The following is a 21,138-nucleotide window of genomic DNA, read 5'->3' on the forward strand; positions in this document are numbered from 1 at the left end:
AGGTTAGAAACTTCAGGAAGAGGGTTCACCTAGAGTGAGTCAACCCACAATTGGAAACATTCATGCACTGATCAGAGTGGCACCCTTGGTGACATCAAAACATGTTTGACCAATCACAACATCAACTTTAATAACCAACAGATAAAAATACCTACTAAAAAGAGATATCAATATAAATGGTTAGTGACCATTACCTAGCGCCAGAAAGAGCCATCACGAAAAAGAGGACTTGGTTGTTTGAGGAGCGTCCCAAGAAGATGTAGAGCAGATGAGCCAGTCGGCGACTTATTCTTGAAAGTGTCAAAATTTCAAAGACACTGTCACCTGATCAGAGAATTTATACCACAGATTAACACAAGCCATCGATCTGTGATGTGTAACCTTTTCACAGATTCATGCATTGAATGTAATCGAGGGCTACTGGAAATACAGAAACTCAAAATGAGTTATTTTTCCAGAAATTTCCTGGTACACTGGAACAGAATCTGTCATTTTGGTAAATCAGGATTCACAAATGACAACAAAATCACTGAAATATCAGACTATGGTCCTTCTCCTGCCGGTGCCAGAGGCAAATTAGTAAAGCAGACATGGCAAATGTGCTGATCTCTCATTTCAGAAGATATCAGAAAAGAAATGAGCTGCCCTGCCCAAAACAATTACCCACCAAACCTCTGCGCCCTCCCATCCCCAAGGCTTTTTCCTGGTGTGCTGTGACAAGCAGCTGCATCTGGGCATCCTGGTGCCCTACGTACACCATACTACAGCACCCCAACTAGATAACCAAGTGACTGACTTTCGGCACTTGAACCTCTCTAGGTACTAGAAGACACACAGTCAAAGAGTATGTTTAATCACAGATAAAAGGAAAATATGACATATATAGGTAGGTAAAAGGAGCGGCCATAAATTAGATAAACACAAAAACTTAAGGCCATAACACCTTCTATAGAGGAAATATGACCTGGAACGGGTTTTCTGCTCTTTAGATTTGGGAGCTAGATTTTTAAGTCTCGCCTGACCCAGCGCATGCGCTGGTCTGGCGAGAATTATTGAGAGGGCTCCAAAAAGTGCTACCAGGACAGCCTAGAGCTACAGTGCATGTGCGCGGGCGCGCGCCACACTTGACCGCGATTACTTTCACTTTTGCGGCCGCACGCCCGCTTGGCATAGCCAATAGGTCTCGCTTTTGGGACCTTATAAGTATTTAGTTATGCGACTGTTGCATGGCTAAACACTTATAAGGTCCCAAAGGCGAGACCTATTGGCTATGCCCATGCTTGTTCTCTAATGTTCACTATATGGCGAATCTTATCCAAAGGAGATAGGCTTGCGGAATGTGGAACTCATTGTGTTGACACTTTCCTCTGCAAGGGATAAAAGGAATTTTTGTGCCATGGTTACATGGTGCACAATTTATGACAAAGTACTCGCAGCAGTCAAGCTCTGAGTGCAGGCTGGACAACATAATGTGTTGAGGCCGCTTACTTTATGGAATACATAAATAGTCAAAGTTCCTGATTCCATAAACTCTCCACTTTGACTACAAAGGACTCACCGACTGAATTCAATGATGCCGTTCTGGGTTCCTTCCTAATCCTGCAGTTCAAGTCAGTAGTGGTTTACAGTTCTGGTTAGCATCTGCTGCCTATTGGAGTATTAAAAACAGGTAAGAACCAAACAGGTTTTTGTAGATTTTCAACTGGGGCAGATGTAATAGCGTGCAAGCATCCACTACGAAGTGCTTTAGGGTACCTTAATTAGGAGGCCATATCTTAATAGCCACCTGGAATTGTCCAGAGGCAGGGCCATGGCACCATTTCGAACCATACCAAATGGATATGATCATCAGAGATGGGTCAAATATTTAGTCAATCAAAAGAACAGAACCTTAAACTAGGAGTGTGAGAAGAGAGGACAACTGGTGCACCCCATTGGTACAGGAGATGGTAAGCATGGTGCAAGCTCATCAACTGGGCAAAGGGAGGGCGACTATACAGCTCCAAGACCTTGATGATGTTGGTCTTTAATTTATATTTTTAACTACTTCTTCTTCTGGCCAGCTTAGCTGTAGGTATCTCATGAAACTTGGGCGGTCTTTGCCCATCAAGGCATCTTAAGATTGTTGAGGCCTCCATCAAGATGGTCGGATCACTATGCTATGTGAGGTCAATACCCAACCAAGCAGCTCTCCTCTCAAGCACACACTCCAGCTTCTCCTGCAGACAGTTAGGTCTCGGTCTCTCTATGGGTCACAGCAGCAAAGCTTCACCCAGGAAACCAAACTGGGGCCCAGTGCGAAGGGAGAGCAGCAACAAAACAGCGTTCAGTGCCCAGTAAGACAGCCGTTCTGCTCAGGGGCATAAAGTCTCCTGGAAGCCCCAAATGAGTACAAAATACTAGCTTAAGAGGACTAATGCTAATCCCACGATGGTGGCGAAGGTATGGCGCCAAAGCCAACCAAAGTGCTACCTTTCTAAACGTTCAAACACTCTTGCAATCGCAGAGGAGTGCATTTTCCCAGTGTGTCCAGCAGGTCCATACTTCGAGTCACTTGTCAGACCAGTTTGAACTGGTCAATGTGACTTTGAGGATTCGAAGTCAGAGCAAGCTAAAGGCCACTGTTGCTAATTGACAAAGAACAAAACAGGAAGAGGGTGGTGTGTGTTCACTGCATAGGAGAAAGCCTACAATAACAAGGGTAAGGGGCTAGAAGGCTCCTTCACCTGTGCAAAAGAACAGGTTTTGGGTTGCGCTCCTGGCCTGGAGGCTCTTGTGTTCTTCCTGGATAAAGGTACCTTTAATGAAGAGATCCACTAGCTTGCATTTGCTCTAGCCTGCAGGCCCTTTCCAATGAAGCCTCCAGTCTGCTCAGCAAGAGTCAGGTCTGCACTAGGATCCCATGTATCTGCTCTCGTCCGAGGGCCCTTTCCAATGAAGCCCTGGGTCTGCTCCGTAGGAGTCAGGTCTGCACTAGGATCCCATGTATCTGCTCTAGTCCGAGGGCCCTTTCCAATGAAGCCCCAGGTCTGCTCAGCCAGAGTCAGGTCTGCACTAGGATCCCATGTATCTGCTCTCGTCCGAGGGCCCTTTCCAATGAAGCCCCAGGTCTGCTCAGTAGGAGTCAGGTCTGCACTAGGATCCCATGTATCTGCTCTATTCCGAGGGCCCTTTCCAATGAAGCCCCAGGTCTGCTCAGCCAGAGCCAGGTCTGCACTAGGATCCCATGTATCTGCTCTAGTCCGAGGGCCCTTTCCAATAAAGCCCTGGGTCTGCTCAGTAGGAGTCAGGTCTGCACTAGGATCCCATGTATCTGCTCTATTCCGAGGGATATTTCTAATGAAGTCCCCGGTCTGCTCAGCTGGAACCTGGCCTGCTCTAGGACCCCATGTACCTGTTCTTGTACGAGGGCCCTTGCCAACGAGGCCCCTGCTCTACTCAGTAGGAATCTGTCTGCTCTCATCCGAGGGACCTTGCCAACGACGCCCCTGTTCTGCAAGAGTCAGGCCTTCACTAGTATCCCCATGTATCTGCTCTCGCCTGCAGGCCAATTTCAATGAATTCCCTGCTTTGCTCAGCAGGAGTCTGCTCTACACTAGGATCCTATGCACGTACTCTTGTCCGCAGATTCTTTCCAAAGAAGTCCCTGCTCTACTCAGCCGGATTCTGGCCTGCACTAGAATCCCATGTACCTGCTCTCGTACGAAGGTCCTTTCTAGTGAAGTCCCTGCTCTACTCAGCCGGAATCTGGCCTGCACTAGGATCCCATGTAGCTGCTCGCATACGAGGGTCCTTGCCAATGAAGCCCCTGCTTTGCTCAGCAGGCGTCAGGCCTGCACTAGGATCCCATGTACATGCTCTCGTACGAGGGTCCTTTCTAATGAAGCCCCTGCTCTGCTCAGCTGCAATCTGGCCTGCAGTAGGATCCCCATGAATCTGCTCTCATCCGAGGGACCTTGCCAACGACGCCCCTGCTCTGCTCAGCAAGAGTCAGGCCTGCACTAGTATCCCCATGTATCTGCTCTCGCCTGCAGGACCATTCCGATAAATTCCCTGCTCTGCTCATCAGGAGTCTGCCCTGCACTAGGATCCTATGTACGTACTCTTGTCCACGGGTCCTTTCTAATGAAGCCCCTGCTTTGCTCAGCAGGCGTCAGGCCTGCACTAGGATCCCATGTATATGCTCCAGTACGAGGGTCCTTTCTAATGAAGCCCCTGGTTTGCTCAGCCAGAATCTGGCCTGCACTAGGATCCCATGTATCTGCTCTCGTACGAGGGCCCTCGCCAAAAAATCCCCTGCTTCGCTCAGCAGGTGTCAGGCCTGCACTAGGATCGCATGTTTCTGCTCTACTCTGAGGGCCCTTTCCAATGACACCTCAGGTCTGCTCAGCAGGACTCAAGTATGTACTTGGATCCCATGTATCTGCTCTCGTACAAGGACCCTTTCTAATGAAGTCCCCGGTCTGCTCAGCCGGAATCTGGCCTGCTATAGGATCCCATGTACCTGCTCTCGTACGAGGGTCCTTTCCAATGAAGCCCTTGTTTTGCTCAGCAGGAGTCGGGCCTGCACCAGGATCCCATGTACCTGCTCTTGTTGGGGTCCTTTCCAATGAAGCCCATGCTCTGCTCGGTATCCATGTACCTGCTCTTGTTGGGGCCTTTTCCAATGAAGCCCCTGCTCTGCTTGGTATCCATGTACCTGCTCTTGTTGGGGCCCTTTCCAATGAAGCACCCGCTCTGCATCCCATGTACCTGCTCTTGTTGGGGCCCTTTCCAATGAAGCACCCGCTCTGCATCCCATGTACCTGCTCTTGTTGGGGCCCTTTCCAATGAAGCACCCGCTCTGCATCCCATGTACCTGCTCTTGTTGGGGCCCTTTCCAATGAAGCCCCTGCTCTGCTCGGTATCCCATGTACCTGCTCTTGTTGGGGCCCTTTCCAATGAAGCCCCTGCTGTGCTCGGTATCCCATATACCTGCTCTCATCTGAGGCCCTTTCCAATGAAGCCCCTGCTCTGCTCGGTATCCCATGTACCTGCTCTTGTTGGGGCCCTTTCCAATGAAGCCCCTGCTCTGCTCGGTATCCCATGTACCTGCTCTTGTTGGGGCCCTTTCCAATGAAGCCCCTGCTCTGCTCGGTATCCCATGTACCTGCTCTTGTTGGGGCCCTTTCCAATGAAGCCCCCGCTCTGCTCGGTATCCCATGTACCTGCTCTTGTTGGGGCCCTTTCCAATGAAGCCCCCGCTCTGCTCGGTATCCCATGTACCTGCTCTTGTTGGGGCCCTTTGCAATGAAGCACCCGCTCTGCATCCCATGTACCTGCTCTTGTTGGGGCCCTTTCCAATGAAGCCCCCGCTCTGTTCGATATCCCATGTACCTGCTCTTGTTGGGGCCCTTTCCAATGAAGCCCCCGCTCTGCTCGATATCCCATGTACCTGCTCTTGTTGGGGTCCTTTCCAATGAAGCCGCTGCTCTGCTCGGTATCCCATGTACCTGCTCTTGTTGGGGTCCTTTTCAATGAAGCCCCTGCTGTGCTCGGTATCCCATATACCTGCTCTCATCCGAGGCCCTTTTGCACCACTAAGCAGGGCTCAGGGCGTCATTGCTATGGTTCATATCCAGGGCTTAATTTGTGCCGGCGCTTTCCGGTGCTTAGCACTGGCACTTATTTGACAGGGCCGGGTCTACAGTCTGACTCTGACTAGTCTACACGCATCTGCTGCGCCGCACTCACGAGGTGCACCGTGCACATTACATTTTTCAATTTACTTACTACCGACTGTACACTTCTCTTGTGACTTGCTACTGTATTACTCCTCTCTCTCGTGCAGCCGCATCGTGTGTTTCACTTTCACATCACATCGATCACCAGAGTGAGTCAGCCGGCGGTTAACAGTGCTGCACTGCTGCCGTGTGGGACACTTAACCTGCCCTGAGCGGAGCCCCACCCCCAAAAGAGATAAATCATTATTTATTCAAAAATAATTTAATTTAAATATATATATATATATAAAAGTGTTAATGGCAGCCCCGCACTGCGCGCCGGCGCTGCCTTAGCCACTTGCCTGCGGTGGGCGGGCCAGAGGACCCTGGTTTGGGCTAGATTTTGGTAGGTTATGATGGGGTAGGGGCGGGCTGTGCGGCAACGTGTGCAGATTTTATTTCACATTGCTGCCAAGCCCCAGCATAACCACCGCAGCGTGTAGCAGGCAGGCAGCTGCACAACACGAGTCATCGCATCAAGTTGGCCCGCTGCGCCCGACCCGACGACGACGACCCAGTGTGGCGTTGAGGCGGGCATCGATCACCCACATCCACTAGAGTACTGTGTCTGACTCTGACTGGTACTACTAGTATTATTAAGCAGCACCAGGCAGGCCTAATCAGTAAAGAAAAAAGGCGGTGCGTGCAGCCGGTGTGACGTGTGAGTGAGACGCTGCCCGCCGGCCGGCCCACCACAGGTAACGGTAAGTTAAGTACTAACTTACTTAGTAGTAGTACTGACTGTACTGTACTAGTAGCTGCTACTAGCGAAGCCAATATGCCATCATTTGCCATAAACACCAACGCTGTTTTTCATTTTGAAGTGTGGTGGTCAGTTGCGTGACGGGCGTGACGACCCGACCGACGGTCACCTGATCTGATCACCGTAGGAGGGTGGCAGGCACTGGCCTGGCCGCGGCGCGGCGGGGCAGCTAGCCTCCGTCAGCCCCACATTTAAGATTTGATTCAATTAACTGGATATGATTACGCAATCCAGATTCACCGACTGCTGCCAGCCCTCAGCCCAGTAGTGCCTGCCAGAGCCTGCCTGCTCTGGCCTAGGAACAACCGCGGCGTCCGCCGGCCGTAGTAGGTGGTACACACACTTGTTTTTAACCGTCCTCCTAGTCCGACTCCTAACCAATGTGATTTTTCGATAGGGCCTTGTGTAAAGCCAAGGGCGGGGCGGGCCCTGCCCAGCGTCTCCGCGCAGCAGCCAGTGTTGTACTTGTAGTCCAAAATGGCGCACGGCTGCGCACAAATTACTTCACTTGACTGCTCTTCACTTCTCGGGCCCTTCCCCACGACAAAATGCAGTTTGGACTAAAGCCCTGTGTGTGTGGATTTTGCTTCATCGTGGTGTGTGTGGAGGGTGCTGCAGCCCTGTGTGTGTGGTTTTTGTTGTAGACTGGTGTGTGGAGGGAGGGTGCTGCAGTCTGGTCTGTGGAGGGTGTACTACCGGTGCATGACACTGGTTTTGCAGTCAAGTGTGGGAACTGGGCTGCACTGTGGTGTGTGGAGAGTGCTGCAGTGGGTTGCTTTTGGTTTGGTTTCTGCGTGGTGGTGTCTGGTCAGTGGTCACTCAACAAATGGCTGGGTAAAGGCATCGGGCATGCAGAGTCTGACGTCACGTAATAACCCTGGCTGCCTTGCCTAAACATTCCCTACTGGCTCTGGCCTCTAGTCTCTTCCCAAGAGTCCATCAGGGTCAGTTGGTTCAGTTTATGATATGCATGCGAGGAGAGGGGACGGGCCGGGGTCTTGCAAATAAATAAACTGAGTCCGAATTTCTGAGGGCGGCCGCGGGTCACAAATTAAACAAAATAATGTTATTCTGATTCTGTGCCTCGCTCCCTGGCGCTCACTCACCCAAATGCTTGGCATCCTGCTATGGGTGTTTGTGTTTGCCAGTGTGGATTTTAGTTTTTATCCAATCCAACACATTTGCATGCTGGGGGCTTGTAGGCCACCGTCTTTTTAACGATGGAGCAACATTCTAAAAATGCAGCCGAATGGTGACAAGGGCTTGGCCATCACCAGGCTACCGCGCGTTTCTCTAATGTTATATTCATTTCAAATGTGGTAAGATAAGAGCAAAGATTACTCAGACTCGGGTGGCCATTAACTGTACATCACCAGCCAGAAGCAAAGCGTCATACACTATTGCTCGCACATTCCAAGTTCCAACTGTGGCAAACTATTTACGCAGTCCTCGAGTCCTGACCGATTCAGGCCGTGACTCTAGCTTTAAAGTTGAAATCTTGTGCGTATCGGCACCCCATTGTTGAAAAAAAAAAAAAAAAAAGCACTTCTTGCAAAAGGTTTGCAAGCACGCTGCTGACAGTGACTGAGCATGGATGAATGGAATATATTACATCTGACTTTTAGCTGTGCCAGTTGACGATGTGGGTGGAGCTAATATAGTAAGTGGGCGGAGCCAGTGGCAGAAGTGGGTGGGCCAGATATAACTAGGTGTGGCCTCCGACAAACATTTGAGCACCTGCACTTCATATTTTACAAATTAAGCACTGTTCATATCGGTTTTCGGCCTTCGGGGTTCTTTGGGAAAACGTCCTCAGTCCGTAGATGTCAGCGCCACCCGTGACCATCTTTGAACAAAAACCTGAAACAAAACGTGCTCCAGACAAACCTGCAAACTCAATAACTGCACTGGAAAAGAAGCGACTGCACTGCTCGTCTTAGTTAACCCACAAAACAGAATTGAGAATAGAACGGAGGAAACGCACCAGGCCAAAAGTCTGTTTAAAGTCTGCTTTTCACACACAAAACAGAGAAGTTCCCAAGATAGCTCAGTGTACACGGAAACGAAACCGTTCGGAGGGTCTTCGGAGGGGGTGTCTGTGGCAGGATGGTCATCTGTGCCCCGTCCAATGGGTATGCAGAGTCTGGGGTGAGCACAGTGTTCATCTATGCTAGACGTGTGCAGGTGGGGTCCACTCTCGACTCAAGGACTTCCAGACTGTGCTGTTTGCCCAAGGGCACACGTTGTTTCTGCTTCAGGATACACACACGACGAGCTTGGTTGGTGGGCAGCTGTGTCTGCCCACTCGTACGGCTGGATCACAGCGTTGTGTGTGCGCACGGCATGTGTGCAGAGATGGAAAGGGTGTGGACGCCTCTGCTCGCACCCCTGCAGTGTCACGGGGGTGACAGGGTACCAGCCAGTGTTTAACAAGCCTGTCTTGTGGACGGTTCACCCTAGGTACGCACACTTACCGCAGCCGCACCTGGGAGTGAGAAGTGATGCAACTGGCACTCAGGAGACGCTGTACCCACAGCAGTCTCATAACAAACAACCTTCAACAGAACAGGGCAGCCAGAAAACTGAGCGCACACAACGGAGATCAGTAATTCCATTTACTGGCCACCACCAATCTCAACAGTGAACAATGACAACCCCCAAGAGATCCCATCAGCCAGAACAATTCCCATAAGACAGTGTAGTTGGATACCACCAAACTCACAACAGCCCTCCACTCTGCATCAAACAATACACATTTCCAAGGCAATACAGAACGGTGCACCAACACCCATCAAACACCCCATGGCTAGACTGGGGTCTTGTTCGGGTCCACAGTATCCCCTTAAATCAGTCACTTACCGCATACACATACATGAGTCAGGCACAGCACATACGGATGCCTCCGAAGGCCTTTACCTGAACTGCTAACTATCTCCAGCTGCACATCACAAACAATATCTCAACATGTACACAAATACTCGCACTCACACTGCTGAAACAGAAAATAGGACTCCGCTCTTTGAGGCAGACACCTCAAAACCTGAGGTTTAAGGAATCCGAGCCAGACAGTGCTGCAAGGCCATACTCGCGCAAATCCAGCACTGTACATTTCTACCTTAACATACATCTAACACGAGAACAAGGGCTTCAGTGGCTGAAGAGCGGAGAATAATACAGGTACACACAGGGGACGTGCATACCAAAACATTATTACCTGTGCTGTTTCGGGAAAAGCAATATAAAGAAACCCTGCAGCAGGGACAGATTTAGCACAATGCGCTAGATGGGCCCGAAGGCTGCATGGACACGTTTGGTGCTCCAAGTCCTAAGGTTCTAGCACATGAACATCTTCTGCGAACCTTGACATCATCTGGTCACCTAGAGGACTAGACCTGAGTCCAAGCAGGTTTCCTCATGCAGTACCGCACCAGTACCTACCGCTACTGAGACTGGCACTCCCAATAAGGGTTCCAAAAGATTGCACCCAGCTGGTCACACAGCTTTAAATATTTCCGTAATGGAGGAGTGTCTATGGAACCAGCCAGGGGCCATCTTCTCTTTGGTGGAATGAGAATAAACACTCTGGGAGGGTTAAAAAACATTTTGAAGTTGCAAATACTAGGCAAGATCCAGCAACTCACTGAAGAAAGTAAAACACAGTCAAGAGTATGGCCACCAAAGGAGGTTGGGAGACAGCGGTATAATCAAGGAAACAGACATCGCATAATGGAGAGCAACCTGTGGAAATTGAAATGCAGGTCATCTAAGAACACTGTTGGCAAACGTTTCAAGAGACAATAAATAGCGTCAGGAAAGTAAGGCAGATCATAGAACTATCATTACATTTATCTCGCGAAAAGTGAAAAGCGAATAATGGAGACTACAGTGGGCAACCAGGTAGCAGCAGAGAACCAGTTCCAGCCCACAATTCCACTAAATGAAGCCACTGCCCAGAAACTGTCAATGTTTTAACAGCCTGTTTCCCATTTCTTTCATGCTAGGAGGGGCACGGCAGGCATATGCTGCATCACTCTGCATTTTAAAACAGCGGTTACCTGCCTCTGAGAAAATAAACATCATGAAGTATAAACTTCGGTGGTATTTCTTTAAAGAGTTTGCATATTTGAGTATTAAACTTTGCTTCCATTCTGAGATCTCCCATGTAAATGTAATGCCGAACTGTAGTTATAAAGCTTTTCTCTTTGGTCTCCGGATAAAAGATTCACTGAAGCGGGTCAGAAATAACTCCTGGTTCAGCCCCCAGTCACAATCGTTATTTTACCAGGTGGGCGCAGAATGAGAAGAACCAGGGGATTTGGATCATCCTGGAGTCTGTTGCCTGCTGCCACCCACTTCTTCTGGCCTGGACAGAGAGCAGGAAGCAGGAGTTGTGGAAAGAGAAGAGGGACTGCCAACACAGCTCACAGCGAACATGGTGGAAAGCACTTTGTCTTCACCCGGATGGAGTCAGTGAATGCATTTCTTGCAGCAAGTGTCTCCACTGCCCCTGGTTATGCCAGTTTGGTGATGTGTGGTTCTTGGTGCGGTGGTAACAGGGATTGGGGAGGCCAGTGGTTCTACTGTCTCTTGTTGGGGGTGCGAGGAGTGTGGCCAAGTCTGATGGGATACAGGGCTGTCCTTCTGGGTTACCTCCTCTGCGACCCATGGAGAGAGCGACTCTACACACACGAGCACACCTACCTGTAGCAGGTCCTCGCTCAGCACTTCCGTTTTCTCAGCTCTGGAAGAAAAGAAAAAAGCAGACTAAATAAAAAAGGCAAAGTGTTCCGTTCAACAGAGCAGAAGAAGCAGGCAACAAAAACACCACGCAACGAACAGCATCCTCAGGTTACTCGTCTCAAACTCTTCAAAAACTGAATACCAGGCTCTTACTGCAAACATTAGGGCGCTCCCGCTCCTGCAACCCCAGCTCCTCTCCCTCAGGATGATAAAAGGCTGCGCCTCATGCTGGGATTGCCACTTGGGGGCGCCCTCGCAACCACACCTCATTTCATCTCCCTTGGAATGATAAAAGTCTGGGCCTCGTGCTGGGATTGCTATTGGAGTCCATCAGGTACCAAACTCAGAATGCAGGCGTATCGTCATAATACTCAGACCCTAGCCTAGAGTGTATGGCTGCAGAGATATCCTCCAAATTACACAGAGCTGTGATTTTAAGACAGACGAGTTACCCCTCAGGAGGTGGCGCGCACCATGGGGTCTGAGCCCTAGAGCTGTTTCTGGTGTTAAACGGGCCTGGAAGAGAAGAGTTACTACAGAGATCATTTTTACATTTGAGTCTCATATAAACCAGAGTAGCCACAACATTTTAGTCCTAATCTCCCCTTCGATGGGCATGACGGAGCGGTTCCGTCATGCGCGTCGGTTGCGCTGTGCGCAATGACAAAACCGCTCTGTCATGGCCCCGCCCGCGCACAGAATCTTCAGCACAGCGCGGAAATCCGCGCCAGCGCTGAAGGGCGCAAGAACACTATATTCCTTTGCTAAATAAACTAAAGTTTCCAGAACAGAAACAAATCTCACGAATACAATAAGATTGCTTAATATAGCTCTCAATATAGCATTCTTTCAGTTTCAAACGTGCTGCATATCGTAAGTGTTACCAATACAAAATTCAATTGCACTCAGTTTTCAACCTCAAAAGCATGAACGCCTAGTAGGCCCTGCCCTGTTTCAAATCTGTAACATTCATGTTACATACAGACCTCGCTGCAAAAGTGCTTAACTCATTATTGAAGGTTAAAAAACAAATTATAATAATTCATGGGAGCAGGGGCGGCTGGTGGAATTTGAAAGTGGTGAGGCGTAAGCCTAACCAATCAACTTATGCGAGCGAGCGCAGCGAGCGAGCTCGACGGCAATAAGGGGGGTTCGGGGGGGTTCTCCCCCCATGAAGAATTTTTTTTAAAATTGGCATCTTTTTGGTGCGATTTTCAGCACTATTTCTGTGATAAATGGACTAAAAATTCAGTTCTTCTAGGCATTCATAAAAGAAAAATCATACATTATTTCAGAGAATGTCTGGGTTGCCAAGCAGTATTAAGAGGTTTGCAGGGCTACTGATTGCTGAACTAATTTGAATCAAAGGAAGCAGAGGTAAACTGTTAGACGTGAGAACTTAAGGAACACGCGTATCCTGTAAATCGTTCAGTGATGCCCTCAGCTGTTATTTTTTAGATATCTTTCAGAAGCTGTGCAGGCCGGAAGAGTTTCATCATCTCTGCTGAAAGGTCAAGTAAGATCTTTCACATTGAGACTGGTGTCTACCTTTCAATGAAATGCTGTTCCCTTTCAAAAGTTGTGGTGATTTTACTGAAGCATTTGTGTTGGTTTGCCACAGTGCAGGGAGTGGAATCCTTTCCAAGTAATATAGCGCATGGTTTCAGACTTAATGATTTTTCTGCTTGTGGCACGTTTGTTTAGTGCTAAAGGGTGGCTGGCATCAGTTCAAACGGAAACTTCTTACCAATTCTAAATGGAGTACTACATTTACACAAGTAAAAGTATATAAATATAATCTAGATACAACAATATTTCTTATTGTGCTTTTGGCATGATGGGGCAGAGGCAGTGGATAACTTTGTTTTCACTTTAAATCAGTTGTTAGCGCTAAGCCTCGAGAGCAAACATTTTCGTAAAATTTAATTTTAAATAAAACAACTTTAAATTCCCTATAGAAAGAACTGAACACTAAATTAAGAGTCATGCAGCTGTCTGAAAAACGTAGATTCCAAAATGGCATTTTTAAATTCACAAAAAGGTCTGAAACTGTCTTGTTTCTGGGTCATGGCGTATGCTTGACATTTAGCCTTCTAACTATAGATGTGCTACCAATCACATTACTTACAGTAGGCTACTTCATAAACAAGAGACCCTATATGCATTCCACCATGCATTATAAATAGGTTGGATTTACTCGTGAGTTGTACTCAATTCTGATGCAAATGAAACTTCATGGGAAGTCCTCTTAAGTCAGTTAAATAATGCTTTAGAAATGACCTTTCCCTACACGAACTGAATCCGCAATGCTACTAAAGTTTACCGAACAGCGCGGCTGCTTAAAATATCATCTAATTATCTCTGATTTCAACATTCAAAGTTTCACCACACATATCATGCTTCCCTTTATAATAATGTAACTTGCTTTGTGGAAATTTGAATTTCTAGACAACATTCACATTTATTTAATAAGATATTTGTGTTTAAAGTCAAACTTTTTTAAAGACTGGCTCCTTTATTAATGTTGCAACAGGTGATACGATTCAAACCATAACAATAGTATTAGTGAATACATTGGGGCAAATATAAGTAGCAATGGATCGGTGCACAAGTGGGGAACGTAAAAATTAGGGTAGAAAAGTATGTTTTCTTCTAAGTTTTAAAGGGCTGTTTAGGTAGCATCAAGATACACATGCTACTTGAGACTGGCCTATTACACTGCATTTATAAACCTACTATATTTCAAACTATTCTTAACACGATTCAGGGTTTTGCAAGTTTAGTGACATTATGTGGACTAACTTAGCAAAAAGATGTTTGTGTAAACTGGGCAGAGTACGTTCAACCTAGACTGAAAAAAGAGAAAGCAAAATACAATGCGTAAACGAGTATCAGTAAAAGCTGCATTTACATAAGAAATTCAGAGTAGGCAGACTAATACAGTGTGAAAAAGCAACATAATGCAAAGGACTATCCTTCAAACAACAGAAACACGCTAATATAGTCTGGCACTAGAGAACACATAAAAAACTTCCAAACACAAAACCAAACTTTGACAGAACCCAAAAAAGTACAAATCGAAAGTCCAAAAAACGTAGAAGATAGGACAGCAAAAGCACCTAACAAGGAAGAGTTAACTTAAATCACCCAGACAATGCACAACCCAATTATGCAATACACGGAAATGTCATGTAAATGTGATAAAAATACCTGAAAAAATGTCTGGGTACAGGAAGGAGCGCATGAACTGAACCATCAGTAAAGGTGACCAGCTGTGGCAAAGCTGTCAATGCTGAAACCAGTGCTGTGGTACGAGGGCTAAGAGCTGAGCTGGATGAAACGCATTGCACCGGTGGCTCTACTGTATTGTATGGGCTGCTGTCTCTGATCTCCACTAGCTGCTTAAGGCTCAGATCTTCTTGACCCTGCTACGATAAAAACTGGAGAGAGTTGGACTTTCTACCAGGACTATAGACCAGCATTACAGTGCAATGTGAACACGGGAACTCTCGCTACATAGGAAACCTGGGTTTATTATGTGACTGAACAGGCCCAGATGATAAAGCGAGCGAGGGGGCGACCGGCAAGCCTTATAATTATCATCATCTGCTTTCCCCTCTTCTGGCAAAGAAACACTCCATCCATTTGCAGAAATCGCCCGCGGAAACGTTACATCAAAACTAATCACAATGATTAAAATCAGCTTTTTGTGCACGGGGAGAGAGAGGGAATAGCAAGTTGGAGGCTGGAGCGAGCCTGATTCCCCCCACACACAGGCATCGAGAGCAATCAGACACACAAATATGCCACATGAAGATATCCATACTTTTTAAATCAATCCTTCATGCCACCCCAGTCCCTCCATGCACCTACACCACACCCTGTGCCCTGCAGGAGTCTGAAAGCTCACAGCTCTCTTGCCTCCCACAGAAATGGGCCTGTTGCTCTGGCACATAACTTTGAGAGGGCTGTTCCAATTACATTGTGCCACCTTTTATCACCTTGTTCAAATGCAGCACAACTTTAAAACATTTTCCAGCACACAAGAGGCATCTTTCATTGAAAAATAACAATCAGAGACAAGTTTTGTCGTGTTCTTGATCTTCATTGTGATGCACTAGTAATGACGTAAGTAGTGTCAAGATGATAAATGTGTTCAAGCAGTAGCCACAAGTCCATCCATGACACAAGTGAAAATACCAATTTACAGGATAAGTCAAATAAACAAACCTCAGCAAAGCCCATTGGAGTGCAACATACATTACATGTGCGTTGTCTGTGATGCTCTTGTGCACACATGCAGATAACACACAAGCAGCTTTGCCTTTAACACTTTATCATTCTTTACAGCAGAAATCGTAGCTTTAGCACAGAGATGCCACTGAGTAGTCAGGAGAGGTGTTTGGTGACTCAGGATTGGGACAGTGAGTGTGATATTACACCGCTGCATGGATGTAAGGAAAGCAGGGCCTAGGAATGCACCGGGGTGCAGAGACAGCGAAAGCCCCGGGCACCAAGCTGGAAAGAGAATGAACGGATTAGACGGGCTAAATCCCCGAATTAAACGCCCGATATCCTGCTGTAATGTTATTATTAACGTCAGCATTCGCGTTCATTTGACATTGTTGGACCATTGCTAAGGTCGGGGAGTTTAATAAATTCACGTCTGAAACAGATCATAATTAAAGCCTAAACAGTTTAGATTGGTCTATTCCAGGTTCTTTCCCTGCCAGAGATAGGTTATATCTAAGCAATGAAGGGAGCGAATGAATTCCACAGATACAATTTTTACTCAACTACCAAGGCGGTTAGTGAGTTCAGCTGTTGTGCCAGGCTGATGTTGTTACTTGGAGATCTACGGTGAGAATACAGACAGGGCTGAATGAGCTTTTCATCCTTCAGAACCTGACTATCATTAAACTGGGTCATATTAGCATCTGTATCCACGTATTTAAAGAAATCGAAGGCCACATTAAGTAAAACCTACACAATAGAAGTGGTCTTACATATTTGTCTATTTTCACACGTCTTTCCTGTGGAAAGGCAGAGTGTGCATCCAGTGCATGAGCAAAATACAAAGCCAGCCCTTCAGTGGAAGGTGGGGATTGCAGAGCACCATCACTCGGGGTGGCACATGCAGCAGGGTTGCTGATGGTCTGTTGAAACCCTTTTGCCCTCGTTCCGTTTTCGAGGAATGTGTATGCTTCAGTAACGTGCTTGCTCGGGGTTGTAAACTGCCTGGAATTTCTTGTTGAAAGACAGACTGTTCCATCCTCATCACCAGTAGGACCGAGAAGTTAGGTACAGATGGAAGGTCCAGTCGCATAGTGATAGTTCAGCAATACTAGATAATACATTAATACAATAATAATAAACATAATAGCCTTGGAGACATGGACAAGTGGCCTGGTCTTTCTCTCTCGTTCTCTCTCACACACACCCACCGACCCACACACATAACTAACATACCCTGAAACATATACTCCCCCAGTGACATCGCACACTGTACATACCCAAGACCGCACACTTTGGACCACACATATATCCACTGCCATGCACACACCCAATGACTCACACGTGCTCACATCCAATCACATCAAGTACCACATAGATGGCAATTGACTCAAACACAAATGACAAGTACACACAGGCGCGCACACACACACACACAGCTCATATGTGATCGGTGCCTTCATCAAAGTCATTGCCTTGTGCCACGCAAATACAACGTTACGACACCCGAGGAGTATAGTGCAACGTGAGGAAGAAAGCTGGTGTCTGTGATTTTATTGTACTAAAGCAAATAAACAACAAACCAGAAAAATACCAAAGCAGCTGCATGTTTTCATTTTTTTAAAGAAGAGGAAGCTGCGGAAATGACAGAGAGGTCAGAAGCCAACTGGACATTTTAAAAGAGAAAAAAACACAATAGCATTTAAAATTGGCACGAAGAACACGCCATTGGTCGGGATTTCGTCGGCGCCCGCCGCCTCGAGGCAATTTAATTCATGGTGCTGCGCTATATAAAGCGCTGAAATCAATAGTGCCTCACGACATACAGTATATAAAAACCCGATCACTAACCATATCTTTGGGCAAGTATGCATTGTGGAAAGTCCCAACTATGAATACAATCACCTAAAAACGACAACATTGGAGGCATGACTCCAAAATGTATATGGTTTAATTGGTATGTTGACCACATTATTGGACGGACCAAATTTAAAAGCGGACAATGCTAAATAAATGCGCACATTTACGTTTTGGAAAACGCCTATATTCTCCTTTGCTGCTACAGGGAAAACAGTAAATTAGATAATGTCCACAAATAACTGCGTGTCAGGAGGGTACAGCTGCCATTGCGCTCCATGCTTCTGAAATGTAAGAAAAAAGTGCATTTGCGTTTCAAATGTCCAGTCCTGCAGCAGCACACTTCCAAAGCCCATACATGAATCGGGTTACATTTCAGAAGCATGGAGCGCAGCAATTGCAGGAAGAGAGAGGGCCTGCAGCAGCACACTTCCAAAGCCCAAACCCGATTCAAGGCCCCAATCTCCCGATTATTTTTTTTAAAATCTCCCACTTAGCTCTTCGGAAATGTTGGCATGCCATGATGCCACAGACACACACCAGATGCCCTCCGTTGGGCCCTCATTAGGCACTGCCAGCTCCTCGATCCTTACCACCACCGACCTGGGAGCAGCCCTGTTCTCCATCGCCTGTACAGACTTATTTGTCCCCCGTCACTCACCCGCAGCCCTTCCAGAGTCCCTGTACCAGTCATGGGCACATCCGTCACCTCCTGCTGCCTCAGACCTTGTTTGAATTTCAAACTATTGTTCAAGAACACAGGAACACCCCTCCTGTTCCCCCCAACCTCACCAAACATAGTGCGAGCTGCGCAGCTCTGCGCTGCACGCACTCGTAGCACAGAATGTGCAGCCCCCGCTCCAACAACCACCTACCGAGGAGAGATAACCAACCAGGGTCCTGGCTACCGTAATGCCACCTGTACCAGCACACACATTAACTAGAACAGCATCTGCAAAACCAGGCAGCCAGGGCGGGCCTCAACATGAGGATATCACCAGACTGGAGCCAATCTAAGAGCGCCCTCTTGCTGGTATTGGCATTTTCTGGCTACTACTACTGCATGATTTGAATATATCAAACTTTATTGGTTAACTGCTTGCTGACATGCGCTCCATGCTTCTGAAATTTAAGAAAAAAGTGCATGCGTTTCAAATGTCCAGTCCTGCAGCAGCACACTTCCAAGGCCCAAACCCGATTCAAGGCCCTAATCTCCCGTTTTTTTTTTTTTTTAAATCTCCCACTTTGCTCTTCAGAAATGTTGGCATGTATCTATGCCACACACACCAGATGCCCTCCGTTGTTTGGGTTCGTTGTTTATCATTGCAGACATGCCAACTTTTGCCAACCCTCCCGATTCAGGCGGGAGACTACCGATTTTAAGGCTAGTCTCCCGCCTCCCGTCCCGATTCCTGCAAGCAAAAACCCGATCCCTCGGGGGCACAACACTTCACACTTGCATCACCCTCTCTGTTCCTGCCATTGCTGCGCTCCATGCTTCTGAAATGTAAGAAAAAAGTGCATTTGCGTAACGCGTTTCAAATGTCATTTGAAACGCAAATGCACTTTTTTCTTACATTTCAGAAGCATGGAGCGCAGCAATGGCAGCAAGAGAGAGGGCCTGCAGCAGCACACTTCCAAAGCCCAAACCCGATTCAAGGCCCCAATCTCCCGATTATTTTGTTAAAAATCTCCCACTTAGCTCTTCGGAAATTTTGGCATGCCATGATGCCACAGACACACACCAGATGCCCTCCGTTGTTTGGGACGGGTTCGTTCATCATTGTACGGCCATAGTCATACTAGCTTCGCTTAATCGCTTCTGTTCTCACTTTCACTTTCACACTGACAGAGACAGACTTTAAGTTTACTTCACTTCACTTACCCCCGTGTTTTACTGACGACGCGATGATGACATGCTGCTCAACCTGGCTCAGGCTGGCTGCTGGCTCGATCGATGTTCACTTCTCATCATAAACCGGGCACCTCGTCGCAGCAGTGCACAGCTGGCAATACCAAACTGGAAAATTCTGGAATTGGTCTTCTCTTTCGACTCCTCCCCCAGACCCCAGCAAACCAATCACTTGCATAACAACAACTGTTGCTGGGTCTGGTGGAGGAGACAAAGGCCACTGCCACACCCCCACAAACTCTAAGCCTGCCGGAATGCTCCACCCTCGGCCATTGAAATTAATGGAGGGCCTCCAGCTCCGCCCTGGGCCAAGGGAATAACGCCCAAAATCGAAATGCTATTCTGCCAGTTAGACACAGGCTGCACCCACCAGTGTGTCGTCACTGCCCTGCTTTCTGGCTCTAGGTCGAAGAAATCTTCGCCCAGCCAAAAGCATGTGCAGAGTTGCAGACACTGCAGAGCAAATGCCATACCCCCCACACCCCCTTAAAGAAAACCCCAATTTTGTACATGTTTTTTCACTGAGCACTAGCAGCCAGCACAATTTATTCCTAGCTGCTCAGTGTTTTTCATCTGGCAATTTTTTTGTCCCCCAGGGTGGGAGGGCGACGCCCATCTCGCCCCTATGCACCAGCCTCCCCTGCATGGGAGGGCACATACACATGGCCCTGCAATAGGATAAAAGGTGTGTAAGCCACAATGTTCTATACTTTCAAGTATTTCCAGCCCTGGCCCGAGAAATTCTTGTTGCTTTAGAGCGGAACGTCAATTTCTGAGGTTGAGCCAGGGAGTGATGCCCCAATGTGCGGGAAATAAAGTGTTTTCAACTTCTGGTGATCTCTGAATGACCATGAATCGAAATGACGAAGTAGTGGCAGTAATAATAAAGTGCCCAGCTACCAGAAAAGGCTTCAAGGCGCTGAGATATCATTCACCTCCAACACCCCACATTTCAAACCCACAAAGAGGCTATAGACACAAGAGGCCTTCCCTCTACTTTCAATCATGGGCGCTCTAAGCACCTGTGGGCTGGATGATTGGCTACAGGAGTCTTATCAGACAGGCTGCCTCCAAGCAGCTCTGGTGCTTGGTGGCTCACCACCACTTGGAGACAAACAAAGCCCTCACGGTTCACTGAAGGAGTGCTCGAGACTCATGCTTGGGTCCCTAGGTAACTATGCTGTCTGGCTAACAGTGTATCTGTGGCTTGGACTAGAGGGCACTACGCAGGATCTCTGCCACAACGGTGTTTTATCTCATAAATGAATGAATCAATCAGTAGACTTGTAGAGAGCTTCTTCTCACCTCATCATCGCTGCTGTCTGACACTGCAGCCTGAGGAAGACCCGAAAGCCTGCCAAACCTGGAGACCTGCCGATCCTTGACCCTATTATGACAACTTTGTGTACCGCCGCTCTTGAATAGAGTCCCTGTGCCTGGAAGCGTCTGCCAAGGGAGGTCTCTAGGTAGGCGCCAGTTTCCCTGCGACTACAAGAGTTTGCAATCATCTAGCTTGCAGAAGCAATTCATATTGGCACACTTATTTAATCAGGAATAAGAGTATCTTCAGAATGTGTCTATTCATGTACACTATGTTATTTTTTTTTAAAATCTAGATTAAAAAGTTACCCAGAGTGATTGCTTCTCGAAGTTAAGACTTCTACTAATCTTAAACCGCCTGAACGAGGATAAAGAGGTTGCGCAGGACCTAGATCCTAGGACGCCAAGAGATAATTCGATGGATGGTAAGTTTGTAACGTTTGCACTGCAGGCTTCCTAAAGGCAGAAACTGCAAATCAATTGCAAAACTGTAATGGTGGTGAGGAGGAGTGCGGGCTTTCCAAAAACTGCGATACCAAAGACGCCAAAGA

General features: G+C 47.5%; 1 protein-coding gene across 6 annotated transcripts in view; it reads right to left on the reverse strand.

Annotated features, from left to right (window-relative positions):
• ARHGAP17 (Rho GTPase activating protein 17) overlaps positions 1-21,138 on the reverse strand; it is a 325,425-nt gene that overhangs the window by 151,140 nt on the left and 153,147 nt on the right. For 5 of the 6 annotated variants that reach the window (XM_085629452.1, XM_085629454.1, XM_085629449.1 and 2 more), the window contains exon 2: positions 11,227-11,266. In XM_085629452.1, coding sequence (XP_085485578.1) covers positions 11,227-11,266 — 40 coding nt within the window. Of the gene's footprint in view, positions 1-11,226; positions 11,267-19,240; positions 19,369-21,138 lie in introns of those variants that run through there. The other variant, XM_085629450.1, reaches the window with a different exon arrangement.

The sequence above is a fragment of the Triturus cristatus genome, chromosome 10 (genome assembly GCF_964204655.1).
Source record: "Triturus cristatus chromosome 10, aTriCri1.1, whole genome shotgun sequence".
Taxonomy (NCBI): domain Eukaryota; kingdom Metazoa; phylum Chordata; class Amphibia; order Caudata; family Salamandridae; genus Triturus; species Triturus cristatus.